Source organism: Oenanthe melanoleuca, chromosome 23 (assembly GCF_029582105.1).
Source record: "Oenanthe melanoleuca isolate GR-GAL-2019-014 chromosome 23, OMel1.0, whole genome shotgun sequence".
In the NCBI taxonomy this organism is placed as follows: domain Eukaryota; kingdom Metazoa; phylum Chordata; class Aves; order Passeriformes; family Muscicapidae; genus Oenanthe; species Oenanthe melanoleuca.
The window spans coordinates 4,687,726-4,715,007 of NC_079356.1; the positions used below are offsets into that span (position 1 = coordinate 4,687,726).

Here is a 27,282-nt window from a genome sequence, read left to right on the forward strand (position 1 = left end):
AGGGAGAAGAGAGACCTCCCCTCTTCCCCAGCCTTTGGGAACAGCATTCACGTAGGCAAAGGCAGCTTTCCAGGAAGATTTCCCTGCAGCTTTGGAAAGGATGAGCTGGATTCAGGTCGAATGACAACCAGAGTCTTTATTCCAAGAGTCCCTTAGGATGGTTGCAGACATACAGACACACGTACATATTTACACTCTTACACACCTCACAGAGTTTGAACCAATAAATTAAAACAAAAAGAGGGCAGGGGGGGTTTCTTTTTTTTTTCCTTTGTTGGGCTTTTTTTCTGTCATGTAAGAAACAGCCCCAAGGCAAGGCTGGGGGAGCCAACTGGAGGATGGCAAACAGAAGCCAACAGGGACACGACCCCGGCCCAGAAGCTGCAGTGACAGGGAGTGTGCTGAGCTCACACTCTGGCTTCGATGCATTCCAGCTGGAGCATCTCATCCAGCCTGCAGCCCTCGGCTGGGGCACAGTGGCTCAGGTGGGCACTTGGGCTCTGGGCAGCCCTTGCCCTGGGGGTGTGTGGGCAGCCTGCTGCAGTCTGACAGAGCGGGGACTCGCACTCGTCCGAGGGGATGTCGGGCACGCCGTCCGACTGGCTGTCCGAGCTCTCCAGGTCGCTGCGGATGCTCTCGGGCTGGGCCAGGCTGATGTCCCACGTCTGGCTGGCAATGCAGTCCTTCTGCTCACAGCTTTGGTGTTTGCACCTCTGCTCCTCCTCCTCCTCTTCCTCCTCCTCCTCTTCCTCGTTCTCTGCCATCTGGGTGTGGACGTGCAGGGAATCCTCGGTGCTGCTGCCGCTGGTCAGCTGGTACTGACTGGGCTTGGCTTCAATGTCCACCTGGATCTCCATGTTATTGCACTCCCTGCAGGAACAACCACCCTCATGTTACTGGGTTCAGCTGGGCTGTACTGGGAGGATCACACCTCCCAAAAATGAGCAAAATGCTGCTCATCACCCCACAGCTTGAATCCTCCTAACAGAGCCAAGATCAACCCCAGGCTGAGCCAGGGGCTGAGCTGGGAAAGCTCCAGAGTCCCCTCAAACTGCCAGAACAGTCCCTGAGGCTGCTGGGCTGCACATCCCCTCCCCAGCCTCCACACCACACATGGAGGTGGCTCCCAAACCATCCCCAGCCCTCCTCCCCTGCCAGGAGAAGGACCCCTGGTGCAAACACAGCCATCCCACCACCCACAGCAGAGTGTGCACTTCTCCAGGACTGCCTCCACCAAGGCTCTTCTCAGCACTCCACCTCCTCCTACCTGTCCTGGGGGTTGTAGGAGCTGATGATGGAACCAGCCATGGCTCGGGTGCTGGCGTTGTCGCTGATCGCCCCCAAACTCACCGAGTCTTTGGGGAAAATCTCCTTCTGCACATCTGCCTGGACTTCCAGCCTGCAGGGAAGAGGAGGAGCCTCAGAAACGCTTCAGATGGCCCCCAAGCAGCAGCAACCATCCCTGCTCCTCATGGGGAAGCAAGAATCCCCGTGAGCTGGCACAGCTCAGCGTGACAGCAGTTTAACCCCAGTGCTTGCTCTCTTTTGGGCTCAGTTTTGGCTCCATTCAGGCAAATCCATTGAGTTTTCCATGACGAAGGTGAAGCAGTGTTTACATCCATGACTCACACGATTCCTGTGAAGAGCTGATTTCCATGGATCTCGCACAGAGCCCTGATTACATCCTGGCTGCCACATCAACACGTGGCTCTAATTACCCAGTAAACTGACTCACAGGCAAGTTAGGAGGAAAACTGTGGTGTAACCTCCTGACTTGGAGAACCATGTTCTGCTTGCAGAACAGGAAGCATCAAAGCCTCCAGGCTGGGATAACAGGGCTGGAATAGCTTTAAGCAGGGCAGGCAGGAGCTCTATGCTGTTCCAAATTAAACTGAAGCATCAGCTCTGTGGTCTCAAGGAGCTCAGTAGGGATCTGTCCTCCTTGAAAGAACTAGACTGGCACTGAGTCCAGAAACAGAATCATGGAATGGTTTGGGTTGGAAAGGAGCTTAAAGATCATCCAGTTCCAACCTCCTGCCACAGGCAGGGACACTTTGCCCTAGACCAGGCTGCTCAGAGCCCCATCCAACCTGGTCTTGGAACATCTCCAATGATTGGGAGGATCCCACAACCCTCAAAGCAACCTGTGCCAGTGTCTCCCCACCCTGGGGTGGCTCTGGGTTCCACGACACAACTCCTAGATCAAAGCAGCTTCACTCACACTCCTGGAAAGCTCCCCAGGACAAACCCACTGAACCCAGAGAGGCCTTGGGAAGCTGTCTGCTGTTCCCCCAGCCCAGTTACCTGCTGTACTTGCCCTTGCTCCCCGAGAGGACCCCCCCACTCAGGGTGCCCCCGGACAGGGCAGCGAAGCTGGCGGTCTCGCTGTAGTTGCCCTGGATGACACTGAGCCCGTCTGTGGGGCTGCCACTGGTGCTCAGCACACTGGTCAGCCCCTCAATGCTGCTCTCCCCAATGCTGGGGTTCTTCAGGGCTCTCCAGGCATCGGCCACTGCAGGGAAGGAGAGCACAGGGGTTGGAATTGGCAGTGGGAGCGCTCGGCTGTGATGTCTCGTCTGGATTTGGGAGACATCAGGACCTCAAACCATCTCATTGCAAGAGGCAACAACAAGAGCATTTTGCTTCACCCCCTTCCCATCACCAGTTATTACCTGTGATGGGTCCATCATCTTCATCAAACTCGATTTTCACCCCCTTTCCATTGGCTGTGCTGACCCCACAGCCACCACCCCGGCACAGCGAGATGGGCACGACCCCATAGACGTAGGCCAGCATGATGGGGACCCCAATTCCTGGAGAGGAGGATGAGGTGGGTTAGGAGGAGCTTAAAGATGTGTTGGGCAGACAGAAAAGATTTTTTAGGGACTCTCTCAGTCATGTTTTTGTAGCTTTTAAAGGTCCCAGTTCATAATTTTGCAGATAGTGGAGGAGCCCTTTGTGCTGAGTGGGGGAGCCCCAAGAGCACTGAACCCCCAGGACATCAGCCAGTAAATGATGACAGGAGACAGCTCTGTGTGACAAGGGACTCCAGGGTGGGCTGTGGCACAGCCAGCTGCTGCTCCAGACAAGCCCTGTGCTGGCTCTGGGCCAGCTCCAGCACATCAGGATGTGAGACAGAGCATTGAGCCCAAACCCACACAAACTGCAAATTGCCTTTGGCCACCCCCATGGCACAGGGCTGGGCTACCTGCTTGTGTCAGTGGCTACTGGGGCAGCAGAAGGGACAGGGCTGAGCCCACTCACCAACACTGACAGCAGCAATGACTGGGGAGGCAATGACAGACAAGGTGACTCCACCAGTAATGGCCAAGTTCCTCTTGTGCTTGGAGGTTTTCTTCCCCTCATACCTGCTGTGGATCTGATGAAAGAAAAAGCACCAGGTGAGCACAGCAGCCACATTAAAAAAGTGATTTTACAGCCTTGCCAGCTGCAGAAACTCATTTTGAACACAGATCTCCTCATAGAGCAAAAAGAAGCAACCACAATCACAGGGACAATCAAAAGGGACCCCCTGGGTGCTCCTGGGTCAAGGCAGAGGCAAAAGAGAAATACAAAATGCATTTGGGAGGACTTGAGCCTGAAGGGCTACCAGGGCTATCAGGCACCACCTTCCCCCTGCCCACACAAAGCCCAGCAGATAAGAGAAGCTTTAGAAGAGAAAACTGAATTTGGGTTCTGTGACAAGATCCACCCTTCCTATCTGCTCCAAATTTCTGCTCAGCACAGAGAACACCCCAAACCCTTGTGCTCCCCACACTCACCTTCCTCCCAACATACACAGGGATACCAATGACCATGGCAGGAATGGCAATGCCAGCAATGAGGGAAATGCCCACAGGAGCTCCAATCAACGTGCCCAGCTGCCAGAGAATCTTCTTTTTACGACTCCATGGCTTTTTTCCCCAGAATGTACAGCCAGAGGGGCTTCATGGGAGGGAAAAAAATCCATTAGCACTCCAGCAATTCCTATAAGCTCTGAAAACCCCAAGTTCAACTTGCACATGAATAAAACTCAAAACTCAGGAAGCAGGTAGACAACACAGATAAATTTTCTATCTTTTTTTCCCTGAAAGGTGAATATCACACTATTGGGTCTATGTTTAATACTCCAAGAGCTCTCAAAAGTAATTATATCAGGAGCTTTGTTTGGTGTGGGAAGAACATCTGAATGCTGTAAAGTGGGAGCAGAGTTCACTCTTTGGGTCAGAAAGTATAAAATTTCCCTGGCTGATCGCTGGAGGAGGAGGAGGGTGAAAGTCCAACAGGGGTAGTGAACTCCTGCAGGCAGCCTGAGGGGCTTCATGGGAGGGAAAAAAATCCATTAGCACTCCAGCAATTCCTATAAGCTCTGAAAACCCCAAGTTCAACTTGCACATGAATAAAACCCAAAACTCAGTAAGCACACAGATAAATTTTCTATCTTTTTTTCCCTCAAAGGTGAATATCACACTATTGGGTCTATGTTTAATACTCCAAGAGCTCTCAAAAGTAATTATTATTTGGTGTGGGAAGAACACCTGAATGCTGTAAAGTGGGAGCAGAGTTCACTCTTTGGGTCAGAAACTATAAAATTTCGCTGGCTGATCGCTGGAGGAGGAGGAGGGTGAAAGTCCAAGAGGGGCAGTGAACTCCTGCAGGCAGCCTGAGGGAGGCTGCCCTGCTCACCTGAGGTAATGCAGATCTGAGATCTCCTTCATGCAGAGCCAGCAGAACTCGCAGCCACACACAGCACACGTCATGTGGTTGCAGCTGCCGTCGTTCATCTTGATGATGTAAGCGCTGCAGCGAGGGCACGGCTTGATGTCATCAGCTGAGGGGAGGAAACCAGCAGGGCAGGTGGGATCTCTGCTCTCAGACTGAGTGCAGGTTGCCAGGGACTAAATTCGTTGTATAAGCTAAAAGTTACACTTGCAGGTTATTGTAAAAGCCATGCTAAGAGCTGCCAGTGCAGCCCAGAGCAGGACAAAGAGATAAAAGGGGGAAGAGAAAGAGCAATGGGATAAAAGGGTGGTGGGGTAATAGGAGAGAGAGTAAAGAGGGTAAGAGAGACAGAGGTGAGAGGGAGAGAGAGCAAAGGCAGGAGGGAGAGTAAAAGGGGTGATTTCCCATTTACAATACAAGAAATCTTCTTCCATGATGAATATTTTAATTTCCACTAACTAATGTAATACAAGATACAAATTCTGTAGCATTTACATACAGCCTATAGGAATTCTTGTATTACTATAGAGTGTTACACTTTCAACTTTAAAAAAAATTAGTTTTTGGACCTTTGGGCTTGCTCTCTGGCAGAGGGCATTGTTCTATCAAGAGAGGATTACCTTCAGCAGGCCATCCTATTGTCTTATAGTAATTCAGTAATTAAAGCTTTCCTGTTACATCTTTCCCAACAAGTGAGGAATCAGCCAGGGCATTCTCACCAAGGATTGAAATCCTTCAGCAGAACACCTTTGCTGCTCACACGGGGTGGTGTGTCTTTAATTTCATCTCAGAGAAGGTAATTTTGATGTGACAAACCCCAGCAAACAGCAGGGACTGGGAACAACAGCCACTTTTAAAAGCTTGAATGGGATATATTCCAGAATTCATGCTTAAACACAAGGAACAAGTCATACCTGCCCAGCACAAGGAGCCATTACTGAATTGCTCCACGGAGGTGATTCATGGGCCAAGAACAACACAACAACAGGGAGAACAGGCACTGGAGAAAGCCCCAGCCTGGCCTTTAGGGGAGCAGGGGCTGCAGCCACACAGCTGCACAGGCTGCCCAGGCCCCAGCCTGCTGCTGGCAGAGCAGGATAAGGGGCTTTTATCCCTTCCTTCATTTAGGCATCATCTGACCGTGGTTATGCAATGGCTGTGCCGTGGTTCAGGGCTCTGCTGGCCCCTGCAAAGCTCAGCAAGATGAAATCCAGCTGTGAGCCCAGCTCACACCTTATTAATCACCAGGCTGGATCCAGCACGGCGGGGTGGGGAGAAACCACTGTCTCAAAAACCTCCCTTCCCGTGGCTAAGTGCCCTTCCTGGCAGGGATCTGTTTAACAGGATAGGAGAATTCATGCACTGGGTTTTTCTGCTGGCTGGGGCAGATATCTATGCTGCCTGTTCTTATGGTTCTCTAAACTGGGGCATGCTGGACATCAACACACCACTAAGCCACTCCAGAACCACCCACAACAGCTTCATACAGAGTGAATTAATATTTAAACTCCTCACACAGAAGGAAAAACAAGGTATTTTGTTTGGGGCTTTAAAAAACAGCCTCACTGCCCACTTCCAGAGTCAATACAGTTATTTTTAAGGAACACAAACTCAGCAGACACAGCAGCTCCTACCAGGCAGAGGAGGAGTTCTGTGGGTTGGCATTTTTTTAGTACCTGCCATTAGCAAGACCTAAGAGTGCACAGAGCAGAGCTCCCCACACTCAGCTGGCCATAAATGCTGCTCTTCACAACAGCACCAGGCAACTGTGAAGCTGCAACAGTAAAAAAGTGATTGCTTGTTCAGGGTTTAGATCAGCAAAAAAGCTGAACATCCAAGATCAAAAGAGCCACAGGCAGAGCTGGGGCGGATGAGGGGAGCTGCTGTGACACAAAACACATCATCACCTACTGATCTGTTTGGTGCTGCTGGAAGAGATCAGATGTGCTCTAACACACAGGAGGAGGGAAAATGACTCTGAGTTTCTCAGGGCTTTGAGGGGAGGAGGTTTGCAGAGGTACCTCCTTCTCAGCACACAGAGCTGAGTAACCAAAAAATCAGGGTGTGACTCTTGGGGCTGTCCTGTGCAGGGCAAAGAGCTGGAGCCTAGTGGGTCTGTCCCAGTGTAGGAGACTGTTCCATGTGACAGTGATCAGGATGGTTGTGACAGACAGAGAGATCTCTATAACCAGGTCTTGAAACTTGTGGCTTATTGCATAGGATGTGGACAAAAAGGGCCCTGCAGCAGCTTGGAGCAGGACAAAAAGAAAGTGGGGGGTAGTAAGCGTTCTAAGAGGTAAGAGAGTGGTAAGAGAGGGAAGTAAGAGAGTGATTTTGTCATTTACAATCCAATAAATCTTCTATGTTGAATATTCTAATTTCCACTAACCAACCTAATACAAGATACAAATCCTATAGCATTTACATACAGCCTATAAGAATTACTACATTACCATAATGTGTTATACTTTAAACCCTGAAAACTACTCTTTGGACCCCTTCTGCCAAGCTAGCAGGGTCTTCTCTGACCTTTGGACCATTGTTCTATCAAGAGGGGATTACTATTGTCTTCTAGTTCTTTAGTAACAAAGCTTTGGTATCTCAAAGATGGCTTTCATTTCAATCTCACAGTTTCCACATTCCCAAAATCTTTTGCCAGGCAACCATATTTAGAAGGTTTTCCTGATTCATCCTTGCCAACATCCCAGCTGGGGCTGGTTGCTGAAAGTGGGCAAAGCCATACCTGGGCCGGACTCCTGGCCGTAGCTGAGCCCCGAGGTGTGCTTGGTGCGCACGCGCAGGGCCTGCGCCCGCTGCTGCCGCGCCATGTCGCAGGTCTGGTTGGGGTGCCAGATCTGCTTGCAGTGGTAGCAGAACTCTGTCTGGCAGCCGTCCCTCTCGCAGGTCAGCTTGGGGCAGCTGGCGCAGCCGTAGGCGATCACCGCGTACCTGGGGGGAGGGAGAATTGAAACACGGGTCACCGAGGGAGGGGGCTTTGGGTCAGCCAGGCCTTTTCTCACATTCTGAGTCTTTCTCTCTGAGTCTTTTTCTCTCTCTCAGGTTCCAAGGATTTTTCTCACAGACACTTTCCCCGCTCCAGCCTGAATCTTTCCCAGGGTGACAGCTTTCTTGTAAATAGAAAGGAATTAATAAATAGAGATTAGCACCTGGTGTTGACTGTAGGACAGCGTGTGATGTACATGACAGGGGATGTTTTCTCCTATTGTCCCACTTGAGATTTGGGAACCATCCTATAAATACAGATTGGGTTTTCAAGAAAGTGCTTCTTTTGAAATTGTTATTATTTGCCACTCTCTGCAAACAGAGCCACCAGCCCAGCTCCTCCATCTCATTCCTGACCACTGGGACTGCAGCCTCCACTCCAGACACATTCCTGTGCTCTGCAGGGCCTGAAATTAAGCACTGCTAATTGGGTTACTCAGGGCAGGGACCTTTCATGCAGGCAGCTTGAGATGCTGAGCTGTTCTCTCCTCAGTAACTGCTGGCAGTTCTCACTGGCAATTCACTTGTCTGGCCCAGTGTGCCCAGCTAACTCCTTGCTGTTTCCTCCCAGGATGGGCTCTGGCTGCTCTTTCCAGGCACACACACTCCTCATTTCCTTAGGACAGATCTATGGGTGGATGCTGTGTGGTCCAGAGGAAAGCTGAGCTTGTCCTGGGCACTTCTATTCTAAAAAAGGTGGAATAACAGTTCCATATGTAGCTAAGTCAACAAGTCAGCTCCCAACAATCTCCACAGAGCTTCCTTTTCCAAAGAGTGGTGAAGAACAATGCCCTGCATTTGGAACAAGCCAAAATTGGAGCAAAATAATCAACTGTGCAAGACAGAGAGGCCAAGCTCAAGCAGCCCACTGTGACAACAGTGTGACACTCCCAGAAGGAAGTGTCTTGTGTACACAGAAGCCTAAGCAGCAGCAGCAAGCAGTGCTGCAGAAATCTGACTGACAGCCACTGAGGATAAAGCTGTTTCCATTGGCAGGGGCTGACATGAGCAATTCCACAAGTGCCTTCCCAGTCCTGCAACACCCATATGGCAAAAGGGTATTTTTGTTGCTCATCCTCAGTATTTTTGTTAGTGGTCAGAGGAAAATAGCTCCTATTTGAGGTTTCATATTTAGAGCTCGTGTGGCTGGAGTTGTATTTGCCTCTTCTTCTCCGAGCAGCAGCGTGAGAACGGCTGAATGTGTCACACCACAATGATTCACATCCCGTGGGAGTTCTGAGCCACTTCATCCTGCCAGGCTACGCCAGCATCGCCAGAGAAACAACATCTGAGGGCTGCCAGGCACGACTGCAGCTCTACCTGTGCATCCACACGCCTGCCCCTGAGCCCAGCAGGGGGAGAGAAGGGAAAACCCCATCCCTGCAAGTGTCCCCAGCCCCACAACTGGATGAATTTTAAGGTCCCTTCCAACTCAAACCACTCTGTCCTTATATGATAATTCTGTGATGCAGACGGCCCAGAGAGCTGGGAGGGATGGATTTGATTCCTGTGTACCTTGTCTAAGGAATATCCCACTAAATTTCCTCTGCTACTACCCTCCAGCCTGCCCTTGGCAAAACAGAAAGGAAAAGCTTCATCTGCCCAGCTGTGTTGTGACACTGCTATTTCAAACCACACCAGCAGCCTGGGAGAGCTCAGTGTAATATATTAAGAAACCCCACACTCTAAATTAACTCCTCGCTCAAAATGTTGGGGTTTTTTTTAAACACTCAAGAAATTAAAATCATCAGCATTTATATTTTATTGCTGGAGCTGAAATGACAAATATCATGCACAAGCCCACAGCTGTGGGGAAAGAAGTTCCAGGACTGTCTAGTGGGGAAAGATATAACACATCTCCACATCAAGGTCAATGAGAAAACGGGTTTTGAAGTGAAATGCTGAGGAATAGTCATGGCAGGACCTGGTTCTGCTCTTCCACTGACCTCTAACATATTGCTGGCTTAAATGGCCATTTTCAGGCTCAATCCCAGCAGGTAAGAAGGGAAACCTGAGTTCTCCTCCCTGAGTTTTCCTCACAAAGCAGTGTGAGTGTTTTCCTGAGCCCCCAGGAACTGCACAGCTCCTCTTCCAGCCCCCCACGAGTTTCCTCTGTCCCTCCTCCTGCCCATTCACGGATCCCAGCCCACACAGCTCCGTTCTCTTTAAAGGTTCTGTTTTTCTCCCAAGCTTTTGGGAAGGCTGACAAACACTAGACAGTGATACCACCTGATTGTAGCAATTGGGAAAAAGAAGAAAAAAAAAAAAACAACAACAAAAACCCGAAGCTGCAAACACAGAAAATGATTTGTTTTGCAATTGATGGCGCATCAATTGACCAGGGTTTCCATGGCAACACGCATCGGTGTTTGTGTTCTCCTCCTCCTCCTCCTCCTCTCCTGGGCAGCACAGCCAGGCTCTTTCATTTAGGAAACACTGAGGGATGTGAGGAAGGCACAGGATGTTTTTAGGGTCCTGTCACAGCCCTGCAGAGCCTTGATGCCACCACCTCGGTAGGGATGATACCCAGGGTGATGCCACCACCTTGGTGGTTTTGGAAACGATACAATTTTTAGGATTTTTGTTGTAACTTCACTCAGGGGTTTTGCTCGACTTTGCCCAGGGGGAGGGGAATTGAAGTTTCTCTTCAAAAGCTGGACATCAACAGATTGGGAGGAGCCAGAAAATGCAGAGGAAATAAACAGACATTAACAACTATCACCCCTGGTGAGGCTGGAGATACCTGGTCTGGGAAATGATCAATAAGAGAATTAAAGAATGAGGGCTGAATTAGCATCAAGGGGATCAAATCATTGTGCAATTTAGGACTAATGAACATTAATTTCTTTGGGGTTTTCATTGTATAAATACATGAAAAGCCTGGTGAAGAACCAGGTGGGATGGAAGGATTTTCACTGCACAAGCCGGGCACGTGTGGATAAAATGATTTCTGTTGCACGTTCTGGCCAGAATAAAGTAATGCCTTGATTCTCTGACACTGAAATGATGTTGCTGGAGAGTCTCAGTCTGGGTGACAGCGGTGGGTGACATTCAGTGCCGAGCATCACTCTGCCATGCCCCCAGCATCCCGTACTCCAGCACTACTACAGCGGGGAAAGCCCGCTGTAAATAATTCATAGCCTGATTTTACATAAGCACAGCCACACAAGCTCTGCTGGGAAGAATGAATAGGGTGATTAATTCCTCTCCCTGCCGGAGGGCTGATTCCAACAGCCTTTGTTCGAGCGCTACAGACACACCAGCAGCGCTGGTCCACCAGAGCTGTCTCCAACATCTCCAACTGCCCCCCGGGGTTGCTTCTTGCTCTTCTGGGCAGCTGGGAGGAGGCTGCCAGCAAGTCACCTGGCTCATCCTGCTCCCGGACTAACCAGGGAGGAGGTTTTAGCTCGGAGAAAGAGCCGTGTGTGACACCAGCCTGCCAGAACCCCCCCAGAGAAGGGATCAGGCTCGGCTGTCACAGAGGCAACGCCCTCCGCTCTGGAGCTGGCTCCTTCCAACCAGCCAGCCCGGGTGACGTCGCTGTTTGTACACCTTATTCTGGGCACAGATAACATCACAACAGCCAAGGAGCTGAGATTCGGTGAGCAGGAACCGGATTTTCTCCAGCCAGTTAGCAGCTGAGGCATTCCCTCCGTGGCAGCACAACCTGCTCTATCTCCCTGATCTTATCCCCAGCGCTGCTGAAATGTCGAGATCCTGCACTTGATTTGGCTTCAGAAAGGAGCAAAGGTGTTGTTTGCTGCTAACTTCACCCTCTGAAGGAACAAGCCCTCATACAGGATGCTCAAGAGGCGTGAAACGGGTAACCTGAGCCAGGTTCACTGATTTGCATAGGATGCCTATTACAAGGCTCTGATTAAATCTTCACAGTCCTCCCACCACCTTTTCCATTCCGACTGCTAGGTCAGACTTTCCTTTCATGTTTTTGCTACCCAGAATTGCCATCCAAGCTGAGCTGTAGCTCAACTTCACAGCACTTCTCTTAAGTTCCCCGACAAAGCCCTTTTCCAGGCAGCTTTGGCTCACACCCAAAACAGAAACCTAACAGAATTCGTTTACAAGAAAAGGGAAGAGAAAATGAAAGCAACTGTTCATAACTACACAGTCATCAGGCTTGGCTGGGCTGACTTCTGGACAGACAGACGTTTCCTCACTTGGGCAATGGACAGTGAGTCAACATCACTCCTCTCTGCCATATATTCACGTCCTCACTGGGAAAAAGTGACTGGTTATGGTTCCTTCTTTCCCACTACTGGAGGCTGCAGCGTTGTCCCCATGCACTGTCCCCAGGACTGGCAGTGAAACACACAGCTGGGAAAGTCCACACTTACCATTGGTGCAGAAAAAAAAAAAAAGGTTTCTGTTAAATCAGGGAAGCAATGGCTCTGCTAAAACCCCCTTCAAGTCATATCACTCCTACATAATTTGTCTGTGTTTTCACAATCCCCAAGGTCAAATCCTGGTGCTCTGGAGAGATAATAGGGATAGATGGAATTGTGGCACCCAAGGCCTATCAGCTATCCTGAACAGGCTGTAGATAAGCAAAGAACCCCTGCAGCGAGGGCTCTTCATGGGACACAGCAGGACCAGAAGTGTAGCAGCAGCACCTACAGAGAGCGAGCCACCCCTCCCTGTGCCACCCCACGTGGGGACGGGCAGGACAACGAGTGCCAGGGACATCCCTGCAGGGATGCAACCCGCAGGAGCTGCTGGGGCTGGGCAGCAAGCCACGGTGGGTTCCACTTCACCCAGCTATCCCAGCACGTGGTGGGGACAGGCAGCATCCCCGCAGGGTGCGGTTCCACCTTCCCCAAGACAGGACAGACACATGGAGCAGCAGCCTAAGGAGACAGCAGGTTTAGCTGTCCCAGGATGGAGGGGACAGCGGGTTCCCCACTCCCCAAGGAGTCTTAGGATGGAGGGGACAGCATCCTCCGGGTTCCTCACTCTCCAAGGTGTCCCAGGATGGAGGGGACAGCATCCTCCGGGTTCCTCACTCCCCAAGGTGTCCCAGGATGGAAGGGACAGCATCCTGCGGGTTGCTCACTCCCCAAGGAGTCTTAGGATGGAGGGGACAGCATCCTCTGGGTTCCTCACTCCCCAAGGTGTCCCAGGATGGAGGGACCAGCAGATCCCCCGCTGCCCGAGCTGCCCCAGGACGGAGTGCCAGCATCCCACCGCCACCCCTCGTCGCCCCCAGCACTCACCCGCAGTCGGGGGCCGGACACCAGCGGCAGTCGGGGTCGGCGGCGAGGCAGCGGCGCAGCATGAACTCCTCGTACTTGGCGACGAGGTGCGGGGAGTCGCGGAGCAGGCGGCGGATGTCGGCGGGGTTGAGGCGCTCGCTGCACTCGGGGCAGCAGATGTTGACGCGGGACTCGGTGATCTCGATGCGCAGGTACTGCCGCAGGCAGGCCCCGCACGACCGGTGCGGGCACGACAGCAGCCGCGGCGCGTTCTCCGCCGGCTGCCGCACCAGGCACAGCGGGCATTCCAACTCCTCCTCGCCCTCCGGGACCACCGGAGCCTCCTCGGGGGGCGGCGGCGGCGGCGGCGGCGGGGCTGGCGGGGCGGCGGGGGGCGGCGGCGGGGCGGCCGGGGGTGGCTCGGCCTTGGCGCGGCGGCGGCCGCCCGCGGCTGAGGCGGCGGCGGCGGAGAAGACGCTCTGGAAGGAGAGGCGGCGGCGGCGGCCGGGCTTGGGGCACTTGGCGGCGGCCGAGTGGATGGATGAGGATCGCGGCGACTCGGAGTCCCGCTCGGAGCCCATGGCGGCGAGGTTGGCTCGGCGGTGTCAGCGGCGGCGGGCTCCGAGGTGGAGGCAGCGGATCAGTCCGGGGGCTCCGGGCGCCGCGTCCCGCCGGGCGCTGCCTCGGCCGCGCTGTAACGAAAGCGGCGCCGGGGCCGGGTGAGCGCGGCCCCGCCTCGTCCCGCCCCGCAGCGGGCGCGGCCGCCGCCGCCATTTCGGCTGTGGGCAACGCCCCCGGGCAGCCCCGGAGCCCGCGGTGCCCGCCCGTGTCCCCGTCCCGTGGCTGCGGTGTCTGTAAGTGGCTCTGAAGCGTCTCAGCGAGGTAGAGCTGAGGCTTCGACCTGCTTCTGGGCTCCCATCAGTGCCCCCCGCCCCTCAGCGCCTCCATCTCCCCTCAGCCTGTGCTCCCATCGGTGTCTCCATCTCCCCTCGGTGCCATTGCTGCCCTTAGTGCCTCCATCTCCCCTCAGCGCCACTGCTCCCCTCAGCGCCATTGCTCCCCTCAGCGCCACTGCTCCCCTCAGCGCCATTGTTCCCCTCAGTGTCTCCATCTCCCCTCAGCGCCTCCATCTCCCCTCAACCCCTGCTCTCCTCAGCGCCATTGTTCCCCTCAGCGCCTCCATCTCCCCTCAACTCCTGCTCTCCTCAACTCCTGCTCTCCTCAGCGCCTCCATCTCCCCTCAGCGCCATTGCTCCCCTCAGTGTCTCCATCTCCCCTCAACCCCTGCTCTCCTCAGCGCCTCCATCTCCCCTCAGCACCTCCATCTCCCCTCAGTGCCTCCATCTCCCCTCAGCCCCTGCTCCCCTCAGTGTCTGACTCTCCTCAGCATCCCGGTTCCATCAGCACCCCCGGCTCCCCTCAGTGCCCCCATGTCCCCTAAATACCCCTGTCTCCCTTCAGCTCCCCATTTCCCCTCGGCGCCTTGGCTCCTCTCAGCACTCAGTTTCCCTCAGCTCTCTGATTCCCTCCATGTCCCATCTCCCTTTGGACAACACTCTGAGGCCCATGGTGCCATTCCTGGGGTGTCCTGTGTAGAGCCAGGAGTTGGACTCGATGATCCTGATGGTCCCTTCCCACTCAGCTTGTTCTGTGATTCTCCCTTCAGCTTTACATCTTCTCCTCAACATCCCTCCCTCAGCACTGCCATGGCTGCCTCACCCAAGGCCTGGAATAGGGGGAATCCTCTGGCTGAAATGTGCAGTAAAAAATGTTTCCATTTAAAAAAAACCCTGTGCAGTGTGCTTTTTAACATCTCTCGTTGGAGAGGGGTGTCTATAACCTCAGGACCCCTTCTAAATTCATCCATCCCAGTGGAGCACCTTGTCCCTCACTGTGTGTCCCTCCTTGATAACGTTTCTGAAGATCACATAAAGATTTACTCAGCTGGGAACTCCTCCCCGAGTGCCAGGCTTAGAGGCACTGAAACTACAACCCACATTCTCACTGCACTCATGCAGAAAGTTAAAAGCCTCCGCTTCCTTCCAGGGTTCCCCCGTGCCCAGAGGGGTCTGCCAGCCTCGTATCCCATCCAAAGGCAGATAAACTAACAGGAAAGATGCTGCTTCTTATTATGTAGGGGCGGTGAAGCAGAAAGATCTGCTGTGTCTACGAAGAGCCTCTTAAACCAGCACAGAAGGAGCTGCCTTGCCTTAGACTGTCAGCTCTGGCTGGACAGACTGTGGTTATTCATGTGACAAGTGTAGCTCCATCACTGTCTCCCAGCTATCACCATTCCTGAAATCGTCTTTCTCAGCAAAGCCTGTCTGCATGATTATTATTACCAGGATCCTTCCAAGAGCTGGGATGGCAACAGGGAACCAGGATTTCTGTGCTGGTGCTGCTGGATTGCTGTAGGCAAAGACCCCAGATCTGTGGGCACAGCGGGGATAATGATGACACTTCCCTGTCTGATGGGAGAATGAAGGCACAGAAGGTGTAAATCACCTGCACAAATGAAGCTTCCTCCTCTCCTAAACGCCCTGCAGCAATCCTGCTTTTCCCTGTGCTCCTTCTCCATTAATTCTGTGCCTCTCTCACTGCTTATCCCAAGATGTCTGCTACACCCAAGTCCTTCCCCAGAGATTGCATTCCCCAGACATTTGTCAGCTCTTCACATTCCTGCCACAGCACACAGGGCTTTGGACCAGCTGGAAGTTTTGGACCACACTTGGGTTTGGCTTCAGAGTGGTAAATTTCTGCCTGGGATCAAAAACCCTGTTAATTAGCAAGTTAATTTGGCAAGGGCCAAACAGCTCTGCTCCAAGGGAAGCAGGGATGCTTCAAGGGTGTCTGTGGAGCACATTTTCCTGAGCAGTGATTTTCTGAGCTGTGGTCCTTGGGCAGGCATGAAGCTTTCCCTGACACTTGTGGTGTGGAGCTCCCAGAGCAAAAAGACCCTTTTCCTTGGGAAAGGAGGGCCAGATGAAGAAGGGAGAGTAAAATGAGATGATAATGAAATTAACTACTCTGTCTGAGACAAGCCAGGTATGAGGCATGTTCAAATGGCTGTCGCTGCCCATCTGTAGCAGAGACTGTCTTGCTTTGATGATTTCACTAGAAAAATCACACTCTTGACTGAAATAGAGAAACCTGAACAGGACTCGTGTGTGGGACGGATCTCCCAGACAGCGCTCTGCCAGCTCAGCCCTACGTCCTCTGCAGCACAGAAGCACAGAACTCTAATTGTGGGAAGGTTTCAGCTCAAAAGCTAATGTGAGACAGGCCTGAATTACCAGTAGTGCAGACAGAGAGACAAGAGAGCAAAACCATCTGGAGCTCCTGGGAGAGGATGGGCTGATGGGGCAGAAATGACTCTTCATTGCCTTATATGAGGAATCACAATACCAGCAAGGCTGGGTAAATCCCAGAGCCACTTCCCTGCTCCCAAGCTGTGCACAGCTCTTGCCAGTGGTTATATATTTGAGGGAACTCAGTGCTTTTATGGAGCTCTGAGACACAGATTTCCAACTGTCCAGACCCTGCTGTGGTCCAGACATCCCAGCTACTTAAAAACAAGTTCTCCGTGGCTGAGGTGTTTCTCCATGGCGAATTTCCACAGCCCTTGCCAGGAGCAGAGGCTCCTGCTCAGCGTGTTCCTGACAAGCAGTTTGAACCCGGTAGTTTGTTTTGATTTAAAAAAAAAAAACCAAAAAATCAAACCAAAACAAACAGCCAGGAACTGGAAGGAGAGGGCAGGAAAGCAAGCTGCCAGGGAGGAAAGGAAAGAGGCTGATTGGAAAGTCACCGGATTGGGAGTGAGATGAGATCAGCCCCTCCCCGGAGCTGCGGGGAAGCTGCCACCAAGCCTGACCGTTAAACTGGGGGATATTTGAAAAGATAAACCCAAAACAAACAAACAAAAAAGACACAGAAGGCGGGGGCGTGGGGGATTCAAACGCTGCAGCGAATCATTCTGCAAATCCCAGCTCCAATAGGCAAAATTTGCTTTTGCTTACGCTGGCAGAAAGCTGGAAGATTGCTGACTTCCGACCTCGCTGGATTTGGCACAGACGACTTTTAAAGCTGCCTGAAAGCGCCGTATCCCCCAGGAAGGCTTCCAGGGAGAAAGCTTTGTCCAGACACCGGTTGGAGCCACCACACTCTGCCCAGTGCCGTTCCCAGCCTGGATGGAGCCACTGGGGGAGGCTGAGCTGGGCTGGACCTGCTTTTGGGAGGTATTTTTCTTTCCAGAGAAATACCCTCGTCACCCACACCCCCAAAACCCCCTGCAAACAGAGTGACAGCTCTGTCGCTGTCGAGGAGGAAGAGCCTCTGGTGATGTAATGAAAATTCCCCTTGGTAATTCAGAGAGTGAAAGCAGAGGCTGGGCTGCTGGGAAGGGATTGTGAAACTCAGACTGCATGGAGGAACTGGGGTGTGCCTGGCCGGGAGTGTCTGCGGTGGGACACTGGCAAGGAGGCACTTCGGTTTGCGTTTGCAGCCGATGAAATTGAAATTCCACCTCTTACCACATCCCTTTTGTTCACCTTTCCCCCCCTCCTGGTTACACAAATATCACTGATATGGGAAATACCTGCCTGTTGCTCTCCTCCCTGGCCTGCAGGACACAGGGGGTGTTGAAACAGCTGCTTCAGGACACAAAAGATCCAATCTACCTTAGACCTCTGGAATGCAGGCACTGAGGTGTGAGCCCCTCCCCAGCATGGACTTCTCTAGAAGTCCGTGGGTCTCCTCAGGGTTTTTCCCATTTTCCCAGGCAGGGATGGGTGATTATTCAAAGGGCATAGGCTGCATTGCAGAGCAGATGGAGTTCAGAGGAAACCCAGCTCGTGTTGCTGCTTGCTGATGAAATGCGGGAAGGAGGGAAGCAGCTTTACACCAGGAATTCTTCCTTGTTTTTGCACAGGGACACTCAGGAATGACTCAGCTCTGGTTTTGCTGGGCAGGGTGAGACCTTTGGCCCTATTAAGGTGGGACAGCCAGGTCTGTAAAAGGGATCCAGGTGCATCAGGATGCCAAAATGCAGATGGCAGTTTTAGGGGTCTCTCTGCTGAGGACCCACCCAGCTGAGATGTGCTGCACTCACAGCATCTGGAGGAAGATGAGAGGGACAGGCAGATTCAAGTAGCACAGAGATCGTTTTAAACCTCTCAGAAATGCAGTGCGAGGTCTCCCCTCAGCCCCCTGCCCTGGAGAGCTGTGCCAGGGGCACGAGGGCTTCCCTGCTTCTCTTTTAGGAGTCCCAGCTCCAGAGCAGGGATGTCAATCTCGGCTTGCCCGAGGCATTCGGGGAGGCTTAACCCCGAGAGCCCGGAGCTGTGCGGAGAGGGACGCCGAACGTTCGAGGGGAGCAGCTGTGATTGCAAGAACTGAAGCTCATTGGGGTCATTTCTGCCAGGGCCAGGGGAAGCACTGGGTCATAATGACATGCACTGTGATCGTTTGTCAGATGGAGATGTCATTAACAGCCGCTCATGTCTCTCCAGGGAAGACACCCGTGGCTGGGGAGGGCTCTCCCCAGTGTGCACATCTCTGCCTCTATCCAGTTAGTTCGTGTTCTGTTTGCCTCTCCTGGTCCCCTGAGATGTGTTCAGGGAAGCAAGGAGATGATTTTGCTTGACTCCTCTTTTCTCTGCTGGGTTTAACAAGGATTGACTTTCTTTTAAATGAAGAGGAAGAGGCAGGAGATGGGGAGCCTTGGGATCAGAAATGCAAGGCTCTTCCAAGAGGATTAGTTCTGGTTTAGTCTGTGGTTACACCTCCTCTCCCCTCCATCTCCCCATCCCACTCTGCTCCCTCCTAACACCCACACGCACGGCAATCTTCCACTCCCTGCTGTGACTTTCTGGGGAAGAGGCTGTCATGTGAAATCCTGGCAGAGAGTTACCACATGGAGCTCTCTGAAAGCATCAGAACAGGCCGGCAGCCGGAGGAACGCGGCACTCCCCCTCCCCGAAATCCTGAGCGCTCCTCTCACGGATGGGAGGTGGGGGGGAATCATCTTGGAAGCTTGGGAGCCGCCTACACACATGGCAAGTCTTGTCAGCAGCTGATAAAAGAGGTGGGAGGTGGGGAGATTTCGAGGGGGATGGATGTGGAGGCTCTCGTGCCCACACAGCTCCCCCATCCTGTCTCCTGCAGGGCTCCCACAGCCAGGATGGCCACGGGCTCGGCCCCGTTGGTGACACAGGTGCCAGCGAGGAGAGACCCCGAAAAGGGACTCGGATGTACCTCAGCAGTGACGCAAAGGTAGGGATCATTAAGCAATTACTTATAATAGTAATCTGACATGCTTTTCCCCTCCACAAAAAGCAGCATTTCCTTTTGTAATAAAAGCACAGGCTGTTCTGTGTTCTTTATTCACCTCCACGCTCACTGAACGGCTTTGGGGATAGAAGTGACAATGATCCTCGCTCTCAAGTCACTCTCACCAGTGACCTGCTGCCCTTAATGATGGGGGATTTATAACTGAGAAGGTTTAGCACTGTAGGGTGCTGCCATCAGGATAGGGCTGGCCAGATCCCTACAGCAGGAGGAAGGAGACTCCCTCCTCACCTGAGTCATTAAATAGACAATTAAGTGTTTGGTGTTGGCATAAACACAGGCAAATTAGTCACTGGAGAAAACCTCAGTGCCTGTGATGGCTGGCTGTGGTTTGAAGGTGGTGGTGACAAACATCTGTGACAGCAGAAGGCCAAGAGGCACAGAGATGGCATGGCATGGCTCTGGTGTACCTCCCTGATGCCAGCTGGTTTTTGGGATGCTCAGCATCTTGCAGGACATGAGCAAACCTGGCCACAGCAGAGGCAGCAAGATCAAGGTGAAATCTTCAGGAGGAGCATTCATGGAAAGCTAAGGAAGAGTTTGTCCTGCCCTTCAGAGAGCAGATGCACAAGGCAGAGCTCTGGCATGAACTTGGATTTCTGCAAGGAGAACAGAGTGAGGCACTGGCCTGGTTTCCAGGAAAGGAGAACAGTGTGTCACAGAGAAGGCATTGAAAAGTCCTGAGGCTTCTGCCTCAGCTTTTGGTCTTACTCCTGCAGACACGTGGGTGCTTGGGAGTTCAAAAGGCTGAACTGGAGGCTGTCCTGCAGCTGGCTGAAGACAGGAAGCTGTGGGCTCCTCCTGCAGAGCTGCTGGAGCAGAGACCACAGAGGGAGTCCCTGTCTCAGCTGGAGATCCCTGCTCAGCTCAGCGTCAATCCCTGCAGCGCTGACCTTCGACTGGGACTGTGGGAACCCGAGGTGCACAGGAAGGCTTGGTACAAGGAGCTACCTCCAGTGCCCAGAGCCCCCAAAAGGCACTGACAGCTCTTCAGCAACATCTCAAAACCCCACAGGATCTCTGACATCCTCTCCAGCTGGTGCATCTCACAGCACAGGTAGGGCTGGGCACACCACACGTTTCCTCCAGCCGACCCACCCATTTCCTATTTTCTGCAGACATGACAACTAGTGAGTTAATCCTGCAGGCCATAAACTAAGCTGTATTAGCAGACACCATCTGTCCTTTTTCATTTGCTGATGCACGACCTATTTTGCTGTGTAGTGGAGCAGGCGCTGCAGTTTCGGGGCTTGCATGTTGCAGTGTCCCTGTTGCCAGGGCATAATCCACTGCTCACAGGGACCTGCTAGTGGGAGAAAGCTGCAGTGAGCTGAGCACCACTGGGACCTGCTGCCATGGGCAGGTGGTGGATGGAGCCTCTCCCTGTTGCTGCTTGGCCTCCAAGGAGATTTGAGCTTCAATCCCATGAAGCAACTGGAAAGGGAAAAGTCTCAGCAGAACTTCTGAGAGCACAACTGCCCTCAGCAGGGTCTTCTGAAGCCCCTTCAGCAATGGCCACATCCACATTCCTTCACTGTCAGGAGGTCGTGGAGAGACCTGAATTGTCATCCCAAAGAGGGATTTATGGGAACAGGCTCAGCACTCCAGCCATGCTGCTCTGGCCTGGGATAATTCCTGTGCTTTACAGACCTGAGCAATGGCCATCACACCAGCACAGGGAAAGACAGGAAGAGAACTCTTCCTTTATCCCTCTGGCCATGTCTTGGAGCAGTGTGGTGACCCTTGTCTGGGTACAGAAGTGCAGACATTGTGAAAGATCATAAAACCATCAGGATTTTCCAAGCCAGTTATTATTTGACTTTACCAACTCTTGAGGCAATTCCAAAGGTTAGTGCCTTGTTGCAAGAAGCCTCCTGAATTTACCAACTTTTAATTTAACTCAGTGCTGGTGGCAGGAATTTTCCCTGAGTTCTGAAACAAAAAGCCAGGAAATTCTGTGGCTGTGTGCTGCTGAGTGCAGGGCTGGGTGCTACCACACTTATCTGTTCCTCAGAACCAGGATTATCACTGCTCACTGACCTCTGGACTCCCAAAACCAGCCAGAGAATTTTCAGCTTCCTGCCTCACTGCACAAAAGCGGAAGAGAGAGTGGAATGAATTATTCAGACTGACCTTGGCCTTAGCCAGACCACTTCTTTCTGACTTAGCTCAGTTGCATTATTTGGGTTTTCCACAGAACTCCCAAGTTCCTGGCTAGGATGTGGCCCAAATCCACCCCCTTCTGTGCCATGAGTGTCCTCTGAGTATCCAGCACTGCCAGAAAGCTGGCCTGGAGTCATTCCCTTCCCTGCTAGTCCTGCTCTTTTCTTTTAGAAACTGGCTTAAGCTCTCAACCCCTGAATCTGTGGTAACTCCTGCACAGTCTCTCTGCCTGCAGAGGTGTTTGACCCCTCTGCTGAGCTCTGTACCCTCAGCAAGCCCTGCTGGCTCCTTCCTGCCTTCCCTAAGCTTTGCCCAGTGTTCCTTTGTGCTGTGGACATTCTGCATCAGATGTGACAATAAATCATGACTTTCCACCACATGCCCTGGTGTTCCTGGTCTGTGCCCCACATCCTGCACTGGGAAAAGGAGAGCTGGTGTCAGGATCTCTGTGCTAGACACAGACTGAACTTTGGGGTGTAAATCCCCGCCGCACGAGACTGATCCCAAATTTTCTTCTTTCTCCCTTTGAGGTTTTGGAGGAGACCTGGCTCAAGAATTGTATTGATCTCAGTCCAGGAGCAAACATTCCCCTTCCACAGCCCACAGCCTCTCTCTCCTGTCATGTGAGGAAGAGGAGCAGGGAAGGGCAGTGCTTTGCCAAGACTAGAACGTACCCAAAGCTGTGACTGCTGTCAGGAGATGGGAAGAGGAAGAAAGAGCCCGTGCGGTCAGCCCTGGAAAGGGCAGTTCCTGCTGAGAACTGCCTGGGGAACATTCCCATTTTCATAACCAGCAACAGCTGTGAAAAGGGGAAAGAACAGTGATTGTGGACCCTGCCAGCAGCACCTCTCGCCTGCAGCCAGGCTGGGACAGCAGAGAGCTCCCAGCACAGCCCTCTGGCCCCGCAGCAAGGAAAACGTGTGTCATTTTCCAGAGGGCTGAGCCAGCATTAACCAGGTGGGGAATGTATGAGCCTCTCACTCTGAGCATGTGCTTGCTCAGGGTTCCCTTGTCTCAGCTGAGATCTATCCCCAGTCTGACCCTTGGCTGCTGCCAGGCCCCTGCCCCCAGCTCAGTCCAGGGCTGTTCCCCCTCTGCTCTGTTCTCTGCAGCAGAGCAGGGTGGGCAAAGGGAGAGGGGAGCTGTAGTTTGTCATTCATTCCTGGGCTGTTCTGCTGGGTTTTGCTGCTGACCTACACCCTCCTTCCCCCAATCTGATGCCATGACCATAAGCCCATTCTCTCTAACTTTAAGCACAACCCACTTTACCACAACCAGGAAATTCCTCTTCTCCCTCCCTCCTCTCTCTCAGCCCTTGACCACCATGAGAAACACTGAAGGCCTCTCTGGGGCTTGTCATGTGTGGGCTGTCTTTAACCAGTGTTTGAGCAAACTGCCCCCTGTGCTGCCTCAGGCTGAGCTGTGCACAGCAGAAAATTGAGTGGGAGGTTTCTGGGGCAATCAGTGTGCACTGAGACCTCAAATGCTTCTGTGAAATCAGGCCCTGCTGTTGCCCCAGAGCATCTTTCTAACAGGGAGGCAGCAGCCTCTCATCTGCCCAGCCCTGCCATCTCTGATCTGGGCTGCCATCCCTTTTCCCCTGAGCACCAGGAAAAGTCCAGTGCCTGACACTGAAACAGCAGTAGCTGCCAAGAGCCTCTCAGCTGCCCCTGAGTTACAGGATCCCTCCCTGCAGTCTCTCAGGAGGAGCTGTCAGCAAAACCAGCCCTATTTAACCAGAGCAGAGACAGCCTGGCTTTACATGGCCTCCCTCTGCCTTTCCCTGCTCCCCTGGAATCAGGCGTTCTTTGGGAAAAGCCTCTCAGGGCAGCGCCGACTCCCGCGCTTCCCTCTGGATGTGTGGCTCAGGGGTTCACGTAGCCCTGGGTCCTGCTCCAGCTATTCCCTCCCCTCCTGCATGGATCTCCTGCAGGATTCACAGCCCAGCACCCAGGGGTGCTCCCTATCCCCAGAACGGCGCCCTCAGCACGGGATGAAATCGCAGCTGGAAAATCTGGCAGTGGCTGTGGAGCAGAGCCCTGTCCCCGGGCTGAGGACCAAGAATTCCTCTTTCCCATCCGCCACGCCAAGGCTCTGAGCCCTGCCAAACCCCAGGGCTTGTTCCTGCCTTTGGCAAGCAAGGGATGGCAACAAAAGCATGTGCGAGGCAGGAGTTCAGTGAAGGAGGGAAGTGGGTTTCTCTTGGGTCTCTGTGACCTTTTCTGGTTTGGGAAGAACAGAGATGTGCAGAGATGCTCACAATGCACAGCAAGGCTGTTTCCACTGCCCCAGCAGCAGCACAAACCTCGTGGCCTCCTTCAGTCGCAGGAAATTGGAGCCCAGAGCCACAGCCCAGCCTTTGGCTGCTGGGGTGGAACCAGAAATCCAGCTCCTGGGAGTCGGTGCCTTTGCCTGTTTGCAAGGAAAATTTATGTGCAGCCATGGAACCTCACTATGGGCGCCTTGCCTTCCAGCCCTGGTTCTCTGGGATACAGCTCCTGCTGTGGGATGGGAACAATTTTTCTTCAGCTGGCAGCAGCTGAGCCAAGTTGTCTTGGAGTCCATGGACTGGGAATTATGTCAGCAATGCCCTTGGCCACGAGGATCCCATTGACTCTCACCTCTCTCCTTAGAGAAGCAAGCACAGAGAAGGAGCTGTTGGGGCAGGGCCAAGAGAAGGGCTGAGACTGAAGAGTCCAGAAGTTTCTCTGTGTGCTTCCAGCCTTTACAGCTTTACCTCAAAGAGAAAAAGTGGTGCTGACAGGAGGAAAGAAGAGGTAAATTTACCTGTGCAGGTAAATCAGGAATGTGCCTTGATCCTTCAAGAGCTGAGAGTCAAGAGCAGGTTTATGGCAAAGACAGAAAAGCTGATTTGGCCAAAGAGCTAATATTTCTGTTGGGAACCAGAGAACTATTGATTACTCAAGAAACCTCAACTATTTAACAAACAGCTACCTCAGCAGAAAGAAATTTCAGCCTGGCTTTAGGGAAAGGATTGAGAGGTCTCCAGGGTGGCCAGGCAATAGTGGGGATGTGTATTCCCACTCTCCTTGAGTCTCCTTGCTGCACTGCTGCCTGCTCCCAGTGGCACCAGATAAGGAGTGAAAACAAACACAAGGTTTGCCTGTGAGTGCCCCTAACAAAGGAAAGGGAAAATGTTCACTGCAGTGGAGTCATGGCCAAGATAGGCTGTGAAATGGGAAGGATTAAAATGTCTCCCAGAACCTGGCTCAGCTTCCAGGGCCTTCTCTGGACACTGGCACAAAGGCATCTCCTCCCAATGCTCTGGGTCTCTGCAGAGGCTCACAGATCCATAGCACTTCTCCCAGGAGGGAGCACGAGTTCCCAGTTGTTGTATTTCTGTGTTATTGTGTTTCTGGCAGTGACAGCCTGAGGTGGGGACTGAACACACAGGTAACAGAGCATGGCTGAGGGGACAGGGTCACACCAAGGCACAGGGAGCATGGCAGAGCCTCAGCTGCTGCAGCTGATGTGCAGATGCCAGGCTTTGTGATATTCACATGATCATCCCTTTTGCAGTGTAGGCAAGTGTGGGGGAAAGCAAGGAGAGCCAGCTGAGCCACGGAGAAGGTCAAGGACTAGGAGGGGTTGGCTTGGCCTTTGTGTTTATGAGAGGTCCTGGTGCCATTCCTGCACTGAATTTTGAATAACCTTGAAAAAAAATCAAGTTGGAACATGACTTTGAAGCAGTCCCACTGCTAGTCATGCAGAACCACAATCTCAGGGATGAAACTGCAGAACAGCAGTGTTAACTCCTCCCTGCACCCTTCCCAAACTGACCCTGGGAGCCCAGCTCAGGCTGTGCCCAGAGAGGTCCCAGTTGGAGCACTGGGGCCCCTCCTGAGCTGGCTCCCTCCCAGCACAGCTGCCCTGGGCAGAGCTGAGGCTGGCACGGAGCAGCTGATGGGCTCTCCCCTCCCTGCCTGCCCCTGCCAGAGGTCTGGAATGCAGCTGGCCCTGCAGCCACCTGGGTGACAGCACTGCCTGTCACCCTCCAGGCACGGGGCTGCCACCCTTTGCTCCAGAGAAGCCCCACAGAGCAGCACAAGCTGGTGCTGTTGGCAGTTTCCATCCCATAAGCAGCAGTATGGCCACCTGGGCCACTCCCAAGTGGTCCCACTAGACCCAGCATCTGTGCCTTGGTGGGGAAGGATTGTGCATCACACAGCAATCATTTCCCTAACTAAAGCAGATTTGTGCTTCTTGCAATTATGCTGTCAAGCACTCCTGGCTGCATTTCTCCATGGGGTCATGGCTCCCAGCCCCTTAAATGCCTCAGGAAATGTGTTGGTTCAACAGAATGGTGGTGACAGGAGCATTGGCTTCTCCCTGTTCTTGGGTTTCAAGCAAGGTTTCTACTTTTTGCATCTTCCATTTCTGCCCCATACTGGTTTCAGACACCCACAGGGGTCACAAACACTGGGCTTTTGACCTCAAATGTGTTTTCCTCGGTCAGGTACACGCTGAGAATCCTGACGGGCCAGAATCAGGTCAGCACAGGTGAGTGGGGTGCTCACAAACTCATGTTCTGGTTTGCTAAGGCTGCGTAGCCTGAGTGTAGGTGTAGAGTCCCTACACCCTGCTGCTGTGGGATCAGAGCTGGGAACCCACAAGCAGCAAGGAACAAACCCAACTCTTGGATTAAGAAAAAAGATGAAATTCCCCCCAGGACCACGGGCCAGCACAGCACACAGGTACTGCTGGGCTGCTGTGACCATCACCCTTGCTCCCTCTGCTAACAAAACAGATCCTGTTATGCAACCCTTGTGCTAAAAGGCAACACATCCAGAGAGGCTTCAAGGACTTGGTTATTTTGCCCTCCAGGTCTGCAGATCCTCAGGATCCACATCCAGAGAGCTCCTGGCAGTACCCCTGCACCTGGCTGCCTTCCCCAGAACTATTGGTGCTGCTCAGGCAGGGGAAGTGCAGTTTAGGATTCCCACCACAAACGCGCTGCTGGGCTCGGTCCCAGTGCACCAGCCCTGCTCACAGCCTCCTCTAAGATAGATGCAGCTCAGGGGATGGAGTCCCAAACTTCTGATTCATTTCATCAATGATCCATGCTCTAATCCCTTGGGAGAGCTCTGCTCCCCTTCTCCAGCCAGGGCTGCTGTCCAGTCCCTTTATCCCGTTCTGGAAGTGCAGCTACTCGTGGCTCTTCCCAGTACAGCTCCAGTCACACACACACACACACTGCTATCCTGGGGAGAAGCATCTGCACCAGTTTCTGCACCTGCCAGCTGGGCTCTGACCTACTCTCACTGTCCCACGGCCAAGCCCTGCTGTGCCAGGCTGTTCAGGCATTGTATAATACTCCCAGGAGCCATCCCCCAGCACCGCATCAGCCCGAGAGATGCCGAGGCAGCTCGTGGAGCCCCCCCTGCCCCGGGGCACCCCTTACCTGTCCCCGGAGCCCAGTGCCGGTGTCGTGCTGTCCCCTCCGCAGTCTCCCCGCTCTCCCTTTCCCACTCCCCTTCCCTCTGCGCCACCTCCCCCGTGATGTCAGCGCAGCCCGGCCCCCGCAGCCTCCCCAGCGCACCCTCCACGCCACGCAGCCGCCCAGCGCACCCCGCTGCTGCTGCTGCTGCTGCTTCCCTGCCCGGCGTTGCCACAGCGACAGCGGGGGAATCCCATCCTCTGCTCCTCCACCTCCCAGGGCATCGCTTGGTATCACCCACTGCAGCTCTTCCCGAAGAGAAGGACAGCAGGGGACAGCAGGGGACAGCAGCAGGGAGCGGCCAGTGATGGCCATGCGGCTCAGCGTACCTGGAAGGGAGGGCAGAGGCAGCCAGGCTCAGAGCAAACAGGCTCTCGCCTCACC

The 27,282-nt window shown here is 53.2% G+C and overlaps 1 protein-coding gene across 2 annotated transcripts; it reads right to left on the reverse strand.

Moving 5' to 3' along the window:
- Positions 1–110: 110 nt before the first annotated feature.
- On the reverse strand, positions 111–26,880 carry RNF19B (ring finger protein 19B). 2 transcript variants are annotated; one of them, XM_056509083.1, is made up of 10 exons: positions 26,863–26,880; positions 12,954–13,624; positions 7,466–7,671; positions 4,687–4,831; positions 3,783–3,945; positions 3,265–3,379; positions 2,673–2,813; positions 2,305–2,512; positions 1,268–1,399; positions 111–870 (listed from the first exon to the last, which is right to left on the reverse strand). In XM_056509083.1, the coding sequence occupies exons 2-10, from the start codon at positions 13,511–13,513 to the stop codon at positions 408–410; spliced, it is 2,133 nt and encodes a 710-aa protein (XP_056365058.1). In that variant the 5' UTR covers positions 13,514–13,624; positions 26,863–26,880; the 3' UTR covers positions 111–407. The 2 variants fall into 2 exon arrangements, with proteins under 2 accessions (XP_056365058.1, XP_056365057.1); XM_056509082.1 differs by lacking the exon at positions 26,863–26,880 and adding an exon at positions 17,609–17,835.
- Between the last annotated feature and the right edge of the window lie 402 nt (positions 26,881–27,282).

Bases quoted from the DNA above. Each gene is read 5' to 3' on its own strand.
- RNF19B (XM_056509083.1), bottom strand. From the start codon at position 13,513: ATGGGCTCCGAGCGGGACTCCGAGTCGCCGCGATCCTCATCCATCCAC. The intron at 3,380-3,782 runs GTGAGTGTGGGG...TTCTTTCATCAG, and splicing joins CTGTGTATGTTGGGAGGAAG to ATCCACAGCAGGTATGAGGG. The intron at 2,513-2,672 runs GTAATAACTGGT...CCTTCCCTGCAG, and splicing joins AGATGATGGACCCATCACAG to TGGCCGATGCCTGGAGAGCC.